The sequence below is a fragment of the Bos javanicus genome, chromosome 29 (genome assembly GCF_032452875.1).
Source record: "Bos javanicus breed banteng chromosome 29, ARS-OSU_banteng_1.0, whole genome shotgun sequence".
Taxonomy (NCBI): domain Eukaryota; kingdom Metazoa; phylum Chordata; class Mammalia; order Artiodactyla; family Bovidae; genus Bos; species Bos javanicus.
The window spans coordinates 9,758,952-9,778,082 of record NC_083896.1 but is presented as its reverse complement, the minus strand read 5'-3'; the positions used below and the strand labels follow the sequence as shown (position 1 = coordinate 9,778,082).

Here is a 19,131-nt window from a genome sequence, read left to right as displayed (position 1 = left end):
GGTTGCCATTTTCCTTCTCCAGGGGATCTTCCCAATCCAGGAAACAAACCCAAGTCTCTTGTATCTCCTGCACTGCAGGTGGATTCTTTACTGCTGAGACACCAGGGAAGCTCCAGCTTTATTTACAACAGTTAAAAAACTGTAAATAATCCAAAAATTTCCAAATTTTCCAATTTAGAAAAGAGACAAAACTGTGGTAAATTCACATGATGGAATACTATTCAGCAATTAAAAAGAATTAATTAATGGTATATCTAACATATAGACAGCTCTCAAAACATGATGAGCAAAAGAAGCCACACATAAAAATAGTCACATGATTCCATTTATGTTAAATTCAAAAACTGATAAAAATTACTCTATTAGAATTCAAAATAGTGATTTGTGTGGAGCGGATTAGGGGTGACTAGAGGGGGACAGAGGCTGATGGAAACAATTTACATCTTAAGTGGTGTGTTGATTATACGAGTGCTTACGGTTATCAATCCTCATTCAAACAGATATTTACCTCAATTTTTTTTTAAAGACTAGCTTGAAACCCTCCGTCTATATGTCAAATCTCAACTGAATATGAACAGTTAATTACTTATTTTCCAAAGGAAACCTTTTCAGTGAGCTGAAAAGGAACTGTGCACTACTTTTTAAGTGAAGCAAATACATCAGTGGCATTCACTTACACCAAATATTCTCTAGGATTTGATACAAAGTTTCTGAATTACACGTATCCAAAAGCAGTTGGAAGAGACAGTGCTAGCTAATTTCTGTGTCAACTATGACCTGAACAACTTCCTTCATCCTGTATTTTCTCTCTATATCAAGCCCTTAGCACAAGACAGACATGGTAGGAAACGTGAACTTCTGTGTTGATCTGAGGACACATGTGCAATCCCTCAACCCCAACAAATCAGCAGCCCAACTATTTCCACTTTTTAAAAATTTCCACTCGTGTATAACTACCATCTTTCCTAAAGTATAATACCATGCATACTAAAGTACAGACACATATGATAGTATGGCCTGAGGTTGATCTTTTTACTTTTAAATTTATTTATTTTAAACTTTTTATTTATATTGGCATATAGCCCATTAACAACGCTGTGATAGTTTCAGGTGGATGGCAAAGGGACTCAGCAATATTATATACATGTATCCATTCTCACCCAAACTCCCTTCCCATCTGAAACTGTCAAATCAGCTTATACTGTTCAAACAATGACTCTTAGCCTATAGCAATAATGTGCTCAATCTTAATCAGGTCAATTATTTCATGTGGGCATATACAAAAATTTTTATTTGCATACAATTCATAACTAGATCTAGTATATACCCTTAGCCTGGAGATCAAAGAGATGAATCAGAACAAGTGAGTACAGAGAAAAACAGTAAGAACCATTAACAAGCAAAGTATTTAAAAGAATCCCAGAATGACTGAAAATAAGGTAAAAGAGATAACTACTGAGGAGAGAGTTAATACATAAGGGTAGTTTATGCCAGGTCCTTTCATTCTTAATACTCAATAAACAAACACCAGAAAAGGCCAGAAAAAACTGCAGGTTTAAAGTTTCCTTCCTAAAATTTTTTTAAGATAAGGATAATAAAAAATAATATTATAATAGCTAACACTGAGTGCTTAATGTGCTAAATGTTTTTTAGGTCTTAACTCTTAATCCTCCCAACTGAGGCAGGTGGGTATTGTAATATCTACATTTTAGAAATAATGAAACTGAAGCAGAGAGTAACTTCCCTAGATCACAGGGCCAGCTGGTGCAACAGGCAGGACTCAAGAGCAATGTTTTGAGGTTTATACTGATGCTTTTGAACTGTGGTGTTGGAGAAGACTCTTGAGAGTCCCTTGGACTGCAAGGAGATCCAACCAGTCCATCCTGGACTAGAGATCAGTCCTGGGTGTTCAATGGAAGGACTGATGCTGAAGCTGAAACTCCAATACTTTGGCCACCTCATGCGAAGAGTTGACTCATTGGAAAAGACCCTGATGCTGGGAGGGATTGGGGGCAGGAGGAGAAGGGGATGACAGAGGATGAGATGGCTGGATGGCATCACCGACTCGATGGACATGCGTTTGGGTAAACTCTGGGAGTTGGTGATGGACAGGGAGGCCTGGCATGCTGCAGTTCATGGGGTCGCAAAGAGTCGGACACGACTGAGAGACTGAACTGAACTGAATCTATCGACCTGAGTCAAAGAGCCAAAGTGGAAGGTTTCAAACTGGAAAAACAAATCCTGTGTAAGATAATTCTCTACCAATAGTACAGTGAAGATTCTGTTTTTAAAACACCATTCTCTAAGTTCAGTTCTTACTTTTTTTGGGGGGGAGGGGGGCGGGTATGGTAATGATGATGAGAAACAGAGACTAAAAGGGAATAAACTAAAAGAACAGCAGAGTACTGGCTGGTTCCACCAAGAAGAAATGAGTAGACTTTTATATGGTTATAATGTTAGAACAATCAGCAGCAATATATCAAAACATTAAAAATCAAGAAAAATTACACTGATCTTGACAGCAAGAGCTGCATATTATTCATCTTTGTACCCTTCAGACCTAGTAGAACACAGCAGACACAGACTGACATTACAACAATACTTACCTGTGAAAGATCTGGTATATCACCTCTGTCAATTCCAACTTGCTGTAAGAAGAAGCAGCATCATATTTAATAGACAAAATTACAATAAGGGGTTTCATAAGTAAAATTTAGAAAATAACATTTATGACTAGTACTATAAGCAATATTTTAGGAAGAATTCTTTAATCCCCACAGATATCATTCAATACTTCTAAAGACTTAGGTATTATGTGATGGCTCTAAAAGTTCTAACAGGAGGGGAAGGAGAGCTGGAAATTCAACAAGGCTACTAAGTTACCATCTCCACATCCTCAAAACACCTAAAGAAGCTACCTTGTCACAATCTGAAAAATTCATCATTTCTGTGACAAAAACACTACACCAAGAGTTAGAAAGGCTGACCATGAAAAAGCCTGTTGGAGCATAAGAAGAAGTTACGGAACAAACCTAACAACAATGACTCACTCTTTCACCATAAAGTACACTTTCCCTGCAGTCACCACAGATTTCAAACCTACATTCACTCAAGCAGGACAGGTTTTATACAAATACCAAGTGATATTTAACCAGGATATAACTGTCCCCACAAAGCAATCCCAACACACTTTCATGATGCTCAGGTACTAGGCAAATTCCAGCAAAGAAGACAAAAACCGTTCTTATTTATTCCAAAACCCTAATTTAAAAATTCTTTTCCCTCCAGTGAAAATAGTCATATTTATGCTATATGACTATTTCATTTTCTAATCACTCTCCCTTTCTTTTCTCAACCTTTTAAGGGCCAATTCCAGAATGGTATCAGTAGAAAATTTGATAAAATAATTCATACTAAGATCTTCAAAGCTAATCACTGAATGATATATTTGTCATCTTCAAACACATTTGAAAAAGTTACTTGAGTCTTCACTTCAAGAACTAAGGTCTCATAATGAAACTGTGAGCCCAAAGACCACTTCATCAAAGAATATTCTTAAGGTAGGGGAGTATTCCTATGGAGTGGATGGTCCATTACATTGCAGGGTACGACCAGCAGATCTGGAGGCGAATAAAGGCTTAAAACTTAAGTCAGTATATACAACTTATCAAATGCAAAGAACAAAAGCCAAAGGGGAAAGGTCAACAAAGTAAACGTATTTAAAGAATTTACTAGAATCATCATAAATACAACTTCTTTCTGGTTTTTGCACGTGACTGACCCTAAAGATATGGGGGAAAAATTGATTTCTCCTTGAGAGATATTTTAAATCAAAATAAATTTCAGTATACTTCATAAAATAGTTTTAACACCACAAAGCTATTTTCTTCAAAGGTCTCATCATCTTTTTATATCTTACTCCACCTGCTACAGAATAAAACATCACTACGGTAATAGAGGCAAAATCACCAACTTGCCAGTTTCAGATGAACTACTTCGATATTACTGATCAATAATATAATGTATTCATCTTTTAGAATTACCCTAACAAGACACCTCTGGTAATAATAGGTAGATGGAAGAGAAAGGGAAAACAAAAACTCTTTAAGTGCTGCCCTTGTGGAAGCAAGATGATGTCTATAAGCATTACCACAACTACCTTCTGTGACTCTCAGAAACTCATTTTTCAAAAAGATTTACAAAATTAATTATTCTATAACCTACATTCATAGCTTTCATAAACAATGACAAACAATAAATGCATTAAGTTCACTTCTGAAGGGAAGAAAACATTCTGAACCATATGGCTCTGGTTGCAAGTCTTACTGAAGGAAGGAGAGCTGCACTAACATAGAATATTCTTTACCACATTTAATAGAATAAATCTTCTACGATATATAGTCAATTCCAAACATAAAAATCACCACCATCTACCTGATTTTACAGAGAAAGCATTTAAAAATTAGGTTACTTTTTCGTATTCAATACTAAATTAAACACACAGGGTAATACTCAATGTTACATCGTATTCATACAATAACATGAATATGTATACGTATAACGTATATGTATTTATGTATGAATACATATAATGTATTCATAACAGCACAGAATGCGATATAGTGTAGTGTTATAACTGAATATGTACCTTACTATATTTAAGACACTTCTTTCACTTGGGTAAAGACTGATTTCTTTGAAATGTACACTTAAAGACAAAGAAACCAAGTTAAGAGATACAGTCATTTAAACACAGTTTACCTCTGCAACTTTGAGAAACTCTGAGATTCTAGTCATCCTAGTCAGGAACTTCTTATAGATGTCAAGACCTTCTTTGCACTGGTTCTTTTTCATATCAAAATATTTTTCTGCCAAAAACAGATTATAAACATACTTTTATTCATATCAAAATATAATACTCAAAAGAGAAAAAAGATTTAAAACAGCCGATGGTATACTGATGTCTCAGAAAACACATTCACCCTACAGAAAAAAGTGTTAAATTAGCTTAGGTATTCAAAGCAAGTTAAAATAGAGATGCTGCTATATTAAAAATTAAGAAATTATGATTTTACTATTACCAGTTTTTCCTACAATACTTCTTCCCTAACAATTCTCTAAGTATAATTTGCATGTTAATATAGATCACATTTGACTCCATTTAAAACAGTGCTAAATGCCTATTTCCAAATACTCTAAATAATATTAAGAAAGATGGCAACTTTTCTAAGTCCAGATGTCACTTGGAAAACTAATTTAACCTACATAAACAGCAGTAAAGAGCTTAATTTATACCAAGGTGGGAGACTATACTTTCTAAAACTTTGTAAAAAACTTTCCATTTTTCACTTGTGGGGAAAAAAAAAAGTTTCCCTATCTCCATGGATTAAAGCATCCCTAAATGAGTTTGTATTACCCCTGCCTATGAAGATCAAATTTAAATAAATTCTTTTAAAAAAATTACTGAAAAGGGAGAACATATATATTTGAGTAAATATATCTGACATCTTGACACTTGATACTTTGACACTCTTTGCAGTATTACTTTTCTACTCCATTCAAACTCCATTGAAAAAAATTAGCATCTCTAGGCAAAACTGAATGCCCTATATACCTAATACACAACAAAGCACCACATACTCCTAAAATGCCTCAAATGTAAAAAACATCCTTTAAAAAAGTATTTATTTTAAAATAATTATCAATCTAAAAATTAGGTTTCGAAAAAAGTACCAATTTTACAATTAAAAATTCATTTTGGAATAAACTGAGGAAATTATTTTCCTGAGACAGAAAATTCCAACTTAATTTTTAAGAAATTTTTCTATTTCTGAAAATAAAACTGATAGAAAAAAATACAGATGTATCTAAAAAGTGCATAGTTCATCTGGCTGAACATTCTAATTGTATAATTATTTAATCACTTAGCATGTGTAGTCAGGTATAAAATTCTTTTCTCCAAACTGTTCAATGAATAACTATATCTCAATGAATTTTAAGGCAGCTTTAAGTAATAACTAAGACAATATTATTTATCAATGACACAAGATAAGAAATAAAGCTTTATTAAACGATAGAAATATTTACCCAACAGGTTAATAATTCCTTCATTGTATGCTGCAAACAGTCTAATGGCATCTTTGAACAGGAGCATGAAGGCAGCATTTATTACCCCATTTGTAAGTTCGTTGCTATTAACCTGGAAAAAAAAAACACATTAGCTAATGTTCTGTTCTAAAATGACAATGACTTCCTTCAAAGTAAAATACAATGAATTCAAACACTTAGGTGTAGGACAGAAAAAGACATTTATCTCTAGCAATCAGAGTCACAGCCATACAGTGCAAAAATATTAATCGAAGAATTCAGATTTATTTAAAAGCCACAACACAAACCCTATAACACTGAATTTAGTTCAGAAATAAGTCAGTGAGAACAAAAGTACCCTTCAACTCTTGAAATTCTTAGGCTACATCTCAGAAGTATTTTAAGTTCATTTCAACATTAAATACTTCTAATTACAAAATAAAGCCCATTTCTAAGTTCACTTCAGTCATGAAGAATTTACTGAATGTTTCTAAATAAAAAAAATATTTATTAAATGGCTACTATAATCACCAAAGAACTGAATTAAGCTAGGTAGAAAATATTTTTTTAAAAGAAATAATTTTCCCAATATTACAAACAAACTGAACTTCAAAATGGTTATAATATTCTACCTCATATGGTTACAGGAGAATTAACTGACATACTCATGTAGAGTCTGATGCAGTATTTTACATATAAATGTTCAATATTTATTTTTTCTTAAACTTTTTATTTTGTATTGGGTATATCTGATTAACAATGTTGTGCTTGTTTCAAATGAAAAGAGAAGGGACTCACCCATATATATACATGTATACAATGATCAATATTATTAGTGACTCATGTTTTAATAAAACAAAAAAAGCAGTTGTCTACCAAGATATATGAGAAATACCTTTAGCTTAACAAGAAAATAATCAAAAGGATAGAACAAGTTACTTAAGTTCCTTTTAAGATAACTGTGGTGGTGGTGGTTCAGTTGCTAAGTTGTGTTGGCTCTTATGACCCCATGGACTCTAGCCTATCAGGCTCTCATTCCATAGATTGTCCAGGCAAGAATACTAGACTGGGTTGCCATCTAGACAACTAAGTACATGATAATTAACTTGTTAGGTAAAGAAAAATATAAGCTGAATGGTAAGCAACAAATTGGTAAATATTTTCAGAATATCTGACAAGATCAATCTGCATTATAGAGAGAATTCTATAAGACAATTCACAAAATAAAAAATACATATAGCTGATAACGTGAAAAGAAGTTCAACTTCACCAATACGCAAATTAAAAGAATCAAATTAAATTACTGAACTATCCTCTCTTGACTACCAGACTAGTAGGTATCAAGACAGTCAAAACCAAGGTATTACTCTACACCAATAAGAACAAAGAAAAACAGGTACCTATTGACTAGTGACTGGCTCACCCCTTTTGGAGTATAATTTGGCAATATTTATTAAAAACTTAAATGTTTATGGCCTTTGACCAACTAATTCTTTGTCTAGGGCATTAATTCTATATAAATAGGCTTACAAATGTATGCTGCTGCTAAGTCGCTTCAGTTGTGTCCGACTCTGTGCGACCCCATAGACGGCAGCCCACCAGGCTCCCCCGTCCCTGGGATTCTCCAGGCAAGAACACTGGAGTGGGTTGCCATTTCCTTCTCCAATGCATGGAAGTGAAAAGTGAAAGTGAAGTCGCTCAGTCGTGTCTGACTCTTAGCGACCCCATGGACTGCAGCCTACCAGGCTCCTCCATCCATGGGATTTTCCAGCCAAGAGTACTGGAGTAGGGTGCCATTGTCTTCTCCGTATAAATGTATAGATACACTATTATCTAATACACACATGGAGTATCTAGTATCCCTCCCTTCTGTTTTTTCCTCCCATTTTCTGAACTAAAAAACCAAATGCCCTAAACATTTATCAACAAGTAACGTGTTAGTCGCTCAGCTGTGTCCAGCTCTTTGCAACCCCATGGACTGTAGCCTGCCACACTCCTCTGTCCATGGGATTTTCCAGGCAACAATACTGGAGTGGATTGCCATTTCCTTCTCCAGCAGATTTTCCCAGCCCAGGGATTGAAGCCAGGTCTCCTGCATTGCAGGCGGGTTCTTTACCATCTGAGCCATCTGGAAAGCAATAAATTATTACATACAACAAAGTATAATACATTGAAAAGAACATGCAATTTTATAAAGATACCCACAATAAATCAAGTGGAAAAAAAAATCATGGTTGGATGTTTTCTCTATAAAAATCAAAATAAAGTTTAGCAGTCACATTAATCCCGTCTTCTGGACTAGGAGCCAGCAAACTAGGGGCGTGACTCAGTACTTCAGACTGTGCAGGCCACAGGATCTGTCACAACTTCTTGGCCCCATTATTACCGCAAAGAAAGCAGCCATGTAACCAATGAGCCTGTTCTAAAACCACTATTGTGGACACTGAAATATAAATTTCATATACTTTTCACCTATTTAAAAAATTCTTTTATTACTAGCAACCATTCAAAAATGTGAAAATACCCCTTTTCTATTATTTGCAACCATTTAAAAATGTTCTCAGTTCACAAGCCACATAAAAAAACAGTACCTTGAGAATCTGCTCTAGTCTCTAAAGTACCTATGGGATGCATTTACTCAATGTTTATTGAACACTATCTATGTGCCACACAGTACTGACAACAGGGACACTGCAGAGAAAAGCAAAGCTGGTCCCTGGCCTCCAGAAGTTAAAGATTATCAAGTAACAGCACAGCATTAAAGGAAAATCAATTTCAGCATAAAATTGTCACAGTTTCAATCACTAACTTACACTTACAAGGTCTAAAATAAAATATCTTAAGCTAGATGCACCAAAAAAGACGACTTGAAAATGCTAACACCCAACATCAGTTCAGTTCAGTTCAGTCGGTCAGTCATGTCCGACTCTTTGCGACCCCATGAAGTGCATCATGCCAGGCCTCCCTGTCCATCACCAACTCCTGGAGTTCACTCAGACTCACGTCCATCGAGCCAGTGATGCCATCCAGCCATCTCATCCTCTGTTGTCCCCTTCTCCTCCTGCCCCTAATCCCTCCCAGCATCAGAGTCCTTTCCAGGGAGTCAACTCTTCGCACGAGGTGGCCAAAGTACTGGAGTTTCAGCTTTAGCATCATTCCTTCCAACACCCAACATACTACAAACAAATAACAAAGCTAGAAACTCAGTTCAAGTAGCAGTCATTAAAACAAAAATCCCAGGGAAAACAGAGTCCTTGGGCAATAGCTATACGATACATTGTTACAAGTATATTTGAACTTCCCTTTATTTCTTAATGACTGTCATGCTTTGAGTTTCGCAAAGTGGACAAAAAGTGAAATCTTAAGACAGTTAGTCATAAGGAAAATTTTTGTACATTTTTAACATCTAAAAACCATTATCAAAAAAAGCAGATTTTCACATCAATCTCTTCACCTCTCCATCACTTTCTTCAGCTTCAGTTGAGTTCAGTTCAGTCGCTCAGTCGTGTCCAACTCTTTGCGACCCCATGAATCGCAGCACGCCAGGGCTCCCTGTTCATCACCATCTCCCAGAGTTCACCCAAACTCACGTCCATCAAGTCGATGATGCCATCCAGCCATCTCATCCTCTGTTTTCCCCTTCTCCTTCTGCCCCCAATCCCTCCCAGTATCACAGTCTTTTCCAATGAGTCAACTCTTCGCATGAGGTGGCCAAAGTACTGGAGTTTCAGCTTTAGCATCAGTCCTTCCAAAGAAATCCCAGGGCTGATCTCCTTCAGAATGGACTAGTTGGCTGTCCCTGCAGTCCAAGGGACTCTCAAGAGTCTTCTCCAACACCACAGTTCAAAAGCATCAATTCTTCGGCACTCAGCTTTCTTCACAGTCCAACTCTCACATCCATACATTACCACTGGAAAAACCACAGCCTTGACTAGACAGCCCTTTGTTGGCAGAGTAATATCTCTGCTTTTCAATATGCTATCTAGGTTGGTCATAACTTTCCTTCCAAGGACTAAGCGTCTTTTAATTTCATGGCTGCAGTCACCATCTGCAGTGATTTTGGAGCCCCCAAAAATAAAGGCTGACACCGTTTCCACTGTTCCCCCATCTATTTCCCATAAAGTGATGGGACCAGATGCCATGATCTTAGTTTTCTGAATGTTGAGCTTTAAAGCCAACTTTTTCACTCTCCACTTTCACTTTCATCAAGAGGCTTTTGAGTTCCTCTTCACTTTCTGCCATAAGGGTGGTATCATATGCATATCTGAGGTGATTGATATTTCTCCCGACAATCTTGATTCCAACTTGTGCTTCTTCCAGCCCAGCATTTCTCGTGATATACTCTGCATAGAAGTTAAATAAGCAGGGGGACAATATACAGCCTTGACATACTCCTTTTCCTATTTGGAACCAGTCTGTTGTTCCATGTCCAGTTCTAACTGTTGCTTCCTGACCTGCATACAGATTTCTCAAGAGGCAAGAAATGGTATTTCTCAGGTGGTCTGGTATTCCCATCTCTTTCAGAATTTTCCACAGTTGATTGTGATCCACACAGTCAAAGGCTTTGGAATAGTCAATAAAGCAGAAATAGATGTTTTTCTGGAACTCTCTTGCTTTTTCCATGATCCAGCGATGTTGGCAATTTGATCTCTGGTTCCTCTGCCTTTTCTAAAACCAGCTTGAACATCAGGAAGTTCACGGTTCACGTATTGCTGAAGCCTGGCTTGGAGAATTTTGAGCATTACTTTTCTAGCATGTGAGATGAGTGCACTTATGTGGTAGTTTGAGCATTCTTTGGCATTGCCTTTCTTTGGGATTGGAATGAAAACTGACCTTTTCCAGTCCTGTGGCCACTGCTGAGTTTTCCCGATTTGCTGGCATATTGAGTGCAGCACTTTCACAGCATCATCTTTCAGAATTTGAAATAGCTCAACTGGAATTCCATCACCTCCACTAGCTTTGTTCATAGTGATGCTTTCTAAGGCCCACTTGACTTCACATTCCAGGATGTCTGGCTCTAGGTCAGTGATCACATCATCGTGATTATCTGGGTCGTGAAGATCTTTTTTGTACAGTTCTTCTATGTATTCCTGCCACCTCTTCTTAATATCTTCTGCTTCTGTTAGGTCCATACCATTTCTGTCCTTTTTCAAGCTCATCTTTGCATGAAATGTTCCCTCGGTATCTCTAATTTTCTTGAAGAGATCTCCAGTCTTTCCCATTCTGTTGAGTTCCTCTATTTCTTTGCATTGGTCGCTGAGGAAGGCTTTCTTATCTCTTGCTATTCTTTGGAACTCTGCATTCAGATGCTTATATCTTTCCTTTTCTCCTTTGCTTTTCGCTTCTCTTCCTCTCACAGCTATTTGTAAGGCCTCCCCAGACAGCCATTTTGCTTTTTTGCATTTCTTTTCCATGGGGATGGTCTTGATCCCTGTCTCCCCTACAATGTCACGAACCTCCATCCATAGTTCACAGGCACTCTATCTATCAGATCTAGTCCCTTAAATCCATTTCTGACTTCCACTGTATAATCATAAGGGATTTGATTTAGGTCATATCTGAATGGTCTAGTGGTTTTCCCTACTTTCTTCAATTTAAGTCTGAATTTGGCAATAAAGAGTTCATGATTTGAGCCACAGTCAGCTCCTGGTCTTGTTTTTGCTGACTGTATAGAGCTTCTCCATCTTTGGCTGCAAAGAATATAATCAATCTGATTTCGGTGTTGACCATCTGGTGATGTCCATGTGTAGAGTCTTCTCTTGTGTTGTTGGAAAAGGGTGTTTGCTATGACGAGTGCATTTTCTTGGCAAAACTCTATTAGTCTTTGCCCTGCTTCATTCTGTATTCCAAGGCCAAATTTGCCTGTTACTCCAGGTGTTTCTTGACTTCCTACTTTTGCATTCCAGTCCCCTATGATGAAAAGGACATCTTTTTTCGGTGTTAGTTCTAAAAGGTCTTGTAGGTCTTCATAGAACCGTTCAACTTCAGCTTCTTCAGCGTTACTGGTTGGGGCATAGACTTGGATTACTGTGATACTGAATGGTTTGCCTTGGAAACGAACAGAGATCATTCTGTCGTTTTTGAGATTGCATTCAAGTACTGCATTTCAGACTCTTTTGTTGACCATAATGGCTACTCCATTTCTTCTGAGGGATTCCTGCCCACAGTAGTAGATATAATGGTTATCTGAGTTATGTTCACCCATTCCAGTCCATTTTAGTTCACTGATTCCTAGAATGTCGACATTCACTCTTGCCATCTCTTGTTTGACCACTTCCAATTTGCCTTGATTCATGGACCTAACATTCCAGGTTCCTACACAAAATTGCTCTTTACAGCACTGGACCTTGCTTCTATCACCAGTCACATCCACAACTGGGTATTGTTTTTGCTTTGGCTCCATCCCTTAATTCTTTCTGGAGTTATTTCTCCACTGATCTCCAGTAGCGTATTGGGCACCTACTGACCTGGGGAGTTCCTCTTTCAGTATCCTATCATTTTGCCTTTTCATACTGTTCATGGGGTTCTCAAGGCAAGAATACTGAAGTGGTTTGCCATTCCCTTCTCCAGTGGACCACATTCTGTCAGATCTCTCCACCATGACTCACCCATCTTGGGTGGCCCTGTGGGCATGGCTTAGTTTCATTGAGTTAGACAAGGCTGTGGTCCTAGTGTGATTAGACTGACTAGTTTTCTGTGAGTATGGTTTCAGCGTGTCTGCCCTCTGATGCCCTCTTGCAACACCTACCGTCTTACTTGCGTTTCTTTGGCTTGTATACCCTATAATAGAGCAGGGATTATGGAAGCACCACCAAGAAATCAGAGTAAATCTTAAGCAATTATTAAAATATAAAGTAATCTGATTTGGGGCTACATTTACAGAAAATCCTTAGCCAAATAGGATAATAGTGTGAAAAAATTAGTCTATGACAACTTGAGATAAAAAAATCTAATTAAAATGATGAAATTTTTAAAATACCCAATTACAAAAGCATTTATGTAATCAACTTACATTAAAATCAAGAAGGGCATCCATTTGATTCTGAATAATTGGTACAGTTTTTAGGAGTTTTTCTGTGTTCATGGTTCTCATAACTCCATCAGCCCTGTATAAGGAAAAAAACAATTGAGTTTGTTATTAAATCTATATTTCAAATTCCCAACTGGTTCTCTATTTAAACAGAGAACAAGTTGTTACCAAACTTCACACGTTTTTATGTCATTATTGAACCTGAAACCTCAAGTAGAAATCATATAGAAAAACAAAAACAGAAAATATCGTATGTCCAATATCAAGGTGCTCATTTCAAACTAAAAAGATGTAGAACATGAGACATAAAAATAAAAGCTTACAATATATAACCAGGTTTATACTATACTTTTCACATGAGGAAATCATCTGATGCTCACACTACTCATTCATCTAAAGGGCATTTCCCTCAAATCACTAAAGAGGACACAGCACTTGAATACAAGTCTTGGTAAGTACCACTTTATTTAAAGTAGTTTATTTGTGCTGAAATCAAAATTATTTTAGGGATTCCTTGGTGGTCCAGTAGTTAAGAATCCTCCTTGTAATGCAGGGAATGCTGATTGGTACCCTGGTCTGGGAAGATCCCACTTGCCACTGGGCAACTAAGCCCCTGTGCCAAAACGGCTGAGCTTGCGCTCTGGAGCCTGTGAGCTGCAACTACTGAACCCAAGTGCAGCAGCTACTAACGCCTCGGGCCCTGGAGCCAGCGCTCCTCAACGAGAGGGATCACCGGAACGAGAAGCCCGTGCCCCACAACAAAGAGGAGCCTCTGCTCTCCACAACGAAAGAAACCTGTGCACAGCAACAAAGGCCCAGCATAGCCATAAATAAAACATGAAGTTATATACTCAAATATATACAATTAAAAAAATTTTATTACAATATAAAGGACAGTTTTACCAAGTCATTCTAATCGGGCCATTGAAATAAGTGATGCTTAAGAGAAATTGTTTTTAATAAAATATTCTGTTACATATTTCCAAAGAAAGATAAATATCAGCAGTACCAAATAAATTAGAATTTTATGAAACTGACGCCAAAAACATTAAATAAGAGGCAATAGAGTTAACACACACAACTAACACCAATATGTTTATTATAGACCAGGCTTCTGTCTTATGGGCTTGGTGTATGTTTTTCAAATTTTCAGAAAAATCCTGCAGGTGGTCTTGTCCCATCTTATAGACAATGAAATTTTAGGTTCATTGAGGTTATGAGAGTATCTAACGTCAGAAAACAAATTGATTTTAGGGTCAGTGTGTATGTAAACCCAAGTGTATAAGACTCTAAAGCAGAGCTTTTCATAAACTTCTGGTAGAGGAACAAGGCCCTTTCAAAAAAATGTATGGATGTTCCCTCATTTACAGATGATCCATACTTAGAAATAGCTGTTCTACCCTAAGCTATCTCTTAAAACACAACTCCAGATACCAGAAAAACAATTAAGCTATGAAAAGCAAAAACAGTTCTTTTCTTTGCAGGACAAGAGTTTAAAGAACAAACACTGGACTGCCTTATGTAGGCAGCTGTTGACCAGTTTTAGTCCAACAACCCTCGCAAATAAGATGTGTTAACTCATACATACCCATGTCCTCACTGACTGGTACCAGCTTCAGGGGTTTGGGATGAGGACCTCACCCCCTCTTTGCAGCCCTTTCTTTATCCCCACACATGTCACACTCCCTGTTTTATCAGTCACTGTCGGTCCCTTTAGTTCTCCCTCCCTCTCCTTGCTAAGTGATTTTTTGACCTTCTGGTCACTTCCCCTGTATCATGAAAGACTTCAACATTGGCTCAGTTTTTCTCAGTTAATTTCAACATCTTACATGCACAATCAATCCAACATCTTGATCTCAAAGGCCCTTAACCACATCCCCTATTCTCACAGTCATGTCCTGACCATCAGTTCAGTTCAGTTCAGTCGCTCAGTCGTGTCCGACTCTTTGCAACCCCATGAACTGCAGCACGCCAGGCCTCCCTGTCCATCACCATCTCCCGGAGTTCACCCAAACTCACGTCCATCGAGCCGGTGATGCCATCCAACCATCTCATCCTCTGTTGTCCACTTTTCCTCCTGCCCCCAATCCCTCCCAGCATTAGAGTCTTTTCCAATGAGTCAACTCTTCGCATGAGGTGGCCAAAGTACTGGAGTTTCAGCTTTAGCATCATTCTTTCCAAAGGACACCCAGGGCTAATCTCCTTGAGGATGGACTGGTTGGATCTCCTTGCAGTCCAAGGGACTCTCAAGAGTCCTCTCCAACACCACAGTTCAAAAGCATCAATTCTTCGGTGCTCAGCTTTCTTCACAGTCCAACTCTCACATCCATACATGACCACTGGAAAAACCATAGCCTGGACTAGACGGACCTTTCTGCCTGCCAAGAAACCACATTATCCCTAGCCCCCATTACCACTCCCTTACCCTCAATGTAAGAAAAAGCCAAGATTCAGACATCTCATCCTGACAAATCACCTTTTAACTTTCTAGCTACCTTGGTCAAGTGTCCCATGACAAAAACTATTTGACTTCATCATAAACTCCAATGTATCAACCCTACCACTACCCATATTGATCCCTTCTAGTTTTCCCTTCTTTCATCTAGCTCTTAATTCCAAAGATAAGTATTATCATGCCCTTGCAAATACCCTTCACCCTCTTGCACCTCTCCTTCCCTTGCACTCTTCTGGCAAATTCACAATTTTCATTTATTATTCAACGTACTCTAGTGTAAGCTCCACTTTTACCTCTATGTTGCCTCTCCAGTGGATACTAGGCCAACATTACTTGACTAGACTTCTCAGCAGCATTCAAACTTTTTCCTCCTTCTTGTAGTTCTCTACTCTCTTAGCATCCCTGATACCCGTCACTCCTTGTTTTCTTCCTCCCACACCATTACTTTTTCAGTCTCTTTCCTTGTCTCCTCATCCTCTACTCATTCTCTAAAATAAATGCTGTGTATCTCAAGATGTTTCTGGGCCCTCCCCTCTCATTCTATACTTATTCCCTAGGATACTGTCATTCCCCAGGCAGAAATTACCAAACCGCCACTTATACACCCAGACCAGAACTCTCAAAGGTCCTAGTTAGTACTGTCAAATTGCCTACTTGATATCTTAACTTAGAAAAATCACAGATATCTAAAAACTAGTATTTCCAAAATTAATTTCTTAATTTTTAACCACTACCCTATGTTGCTTCCAAAAACCTTATCAGTAAAAGGTGCCATCTCCCCAATGGTTTAGGACAGAAACAATGGGAACATTTTTTATTCTTCTCTCTCTCACTAGCCTCCACATCATTTCTTCCCAGAGAACTTTAAATTTCTCAATTAAGAAAAAGCCAAACAGTTATCACAAGCTACATCAGCAACTGACTTCAAAAAACTCAATTCACAAACCCAAATGCTCAAATATGATTCAAACCAAATGCATGACAATTCATACTCCATGCAGAACACAAGTATTTATTACTTCTGTAATCAAGTGTAATTAAATTCATATACTTCCCAAATATAAGAGCAATGAATTAAAGGCTGATCATCCATACTCTTACTCACAGACAATATCTGGATTATTCTTTCTTTTGCTAGTTACTAACAATGTCTTACCACTTCAAATTGTACCAATTTAGAATTCAAGATATTCTACACGGCAAGTTAACACTATCAAAAAAATGAAATGCTAAACAAAAAGAAAATGAAGGGATCAATGTTTAACACAACCAACTAAAAAAGATACATTAATGGGCAATTTACTGTATCCATTTTTCATAGAACCATTTAATGTACTATTTAGAAACTCATCTAATAATCTTTTCAAAAACTATTAACCATCTACTATGTTTAGACACTGTGGAAAGTCCTGAAAATAAGAATCTGAGACTGTACTGTCTTCATGGATGAGAGTGTCATAAAAAAATCTAACAGAAAAAAAAGGCTTCCTCAAAAAAATATTTGAGTGAAATCTTGAAGAATGACTAAGAATTTGCCAGAATAACAAAAAGAGGCTAAAGTAAGTGTATTTAAGTGAAAAGTCATTTAACCAAGTGCATGCATGCTGAGTCGCTTCAGTAGTGCCCAACTCTGTGTGACCCTATGGATTATGGCATGCCAGGCTTCTCTGTTTATGGGATACACCAGTCAAGAATACTGGAGTGAACTGCCATGTCCTTCTCCAGGGGATCTTCCTGAGCCAGGGATTGAACCCACAACTCTTATGTCTCTTGCATTGGCAGGTGGGTTCTTTATCACTAGCGTCACTTGGGAAGCCCACTTAACCATACAGGGTAATGATTCATTTTGATTTTTGAATATCCCATATTTCTATTAGAAATTGTAGTTAATCTCCATCTCACTTTTTTAATATCAAGATATATTCTAAATGAATGTTAAGATTTAAATAAAAATACTGAATCCATAAAAATATCCAATGAAAACATAGTCAATTGATCACTTCGGGGTAGAAAACCCCACTCGAATTTGCTTAAAAGACCGTAGCCATAAAAATAAAGATAACAATTTTTATCACATAGATTTTTTCAAAAGTTTTAATAAATGCTAAAAAAGGGAGGGGGGGCAGTATTTATAACCTGTGACAATTTATTTTCCCAATAAATCCAAAAGCTTGTCAGTTTGTCATGTGCTAATAAGCATTATACACAATAAATCATTTAATTCTCACAAAAATCCTAATAGATAAATGCTATTAACATCACCATTCTACAAATGAAACAATATTTACAAAACTTTGCAGTGGCACAGGGGACATGGGTTCAATCCCTGGTCCGGGAAGATCCCACATGATATGGAGCAACGAAGCCCATGGGCCACAACTACCGAGCCTGTGTGCTACAACTAACGCAGCCCATACACGCCAGGGCCTGAGAGCCACAACCACTGAGTACGTGTGCTCAACCACTGAAGCCCGCACACCTAGAGCTGCGCTCCACAGCAAGAGACGCCACTGCAATGAGCAGCCTGCACTGCAACAGAGAGTAGCCCCACTCACTGCAAGCAGAGAATGCCACACACAGCATCGAAGACCCAGTGCAACCAACAATAACAATAAATAAAATTTTAAAAATTCACAGATGAATTAACTTGAAGCTTAAGTCAACGCTCTCCAACTGTGCCACATCATACTACTATGGTACAAATGGGCTATACGTATGCCAGCACATTAATCCCAAACCCTTCTCATGTAGTCCTTCTCATGTAGTCTCATGTAGTCCTTTCTGTGTAACATACTGTCCTGTAAAAATAGCATCAGTTTGTGCGGCATGATGTGGAAAAAGTTAGCCAATTGATGGATATGTAATAAAAGATATTTTTTCTTAGGAAATAGGCACTGAAATGTTAAGAGCTATAAACTGTAAAACGGCATGAGGTATATGAGCACTTGTCTAATCATCGCCCAGAAAGGGTTCAGCAGGGCAAAGTCTGGATGGCTCCTTCCAGCTTGGTTTATAGATTGTGTGATGTCCTTTGAGTTGCTCCCTCTTGACAACTGAACTCGCAGTGTGATAACCTAGTGATTGCACTGTTTTCATCAGTCACATTTTTACAAATAGGTAGACTCATTCATCAGAGAAGGTAATGGCATCCCACTTCAGTATTCTTGCCTGGAAAATCCCACGGACGGAGGAGCCTGGTAGGCTGCAGTCCATGGGGTCGCAAAGAGTCGGACACGACTGAGCGACTTCCCTTCCCCTATATATAATCCACTCTCAAATGGGTCAAACAAAAAAGTAAACAAACACATACACAAAGAATAATTAAATGTTAAAAACTGATGAATCTGAGTGGAGTGTATAGGAGCTATCTGTATTGTTCCTGCAGCATTTCAGGAAGTGAATTATTTCAAATAAAATTATTTTTTAAAAGTTAGCAAGCTGGCTGAAGTATCTTACTAAAATCCCTCATCTAATTGGAGTAAAGCTAGAAATCCAACCTAAATTTATCTGACTAAACTGCCAGTAAGCTTTTAATACAGAAGAATTTTAAAAGTCCAAT

The 19,131-nt window shown here is 37.6% G+C and overlaps 1 protein-coding gene across 24 annotated transcripts in view; it reads right to left on the bottom strand.

Moving 5' to 3' along the window:
* The window catches only part of PICALM (phosphatidylinositol binding clathrin assembly protein), a 101,135-nt gene that overhangs the window by 40,293 nt on the left and 41,711 nt on the right, over positions 1–19,131 (bottom strand). For all 24 annotated transcript variants that reach the window (XM_061406052.1, XM_061406058.1, XM_061406059.1 and 21 more), the window contains 4 exons: positions 13,100–13,193; positions 6,088–6,199; positions 4,762–4,868; positions 2,607–2,648 (listed from right to left, as the gene is read on the bottom strand). In XM_061406052.1, coding sequence (XP_061262036.1) covers positions 2,607–2,648; positions 4,762–4,868; positions 6,088–6,199; positions 13,100–13,193 — 355 coding nt within the window. The remainder of the gene's footprint in view (positions 1–2,606; positions 2,649–4,761; positions 4,869–6,087; positions 6,200–13,099; positions 13,194–19,131) is intronic.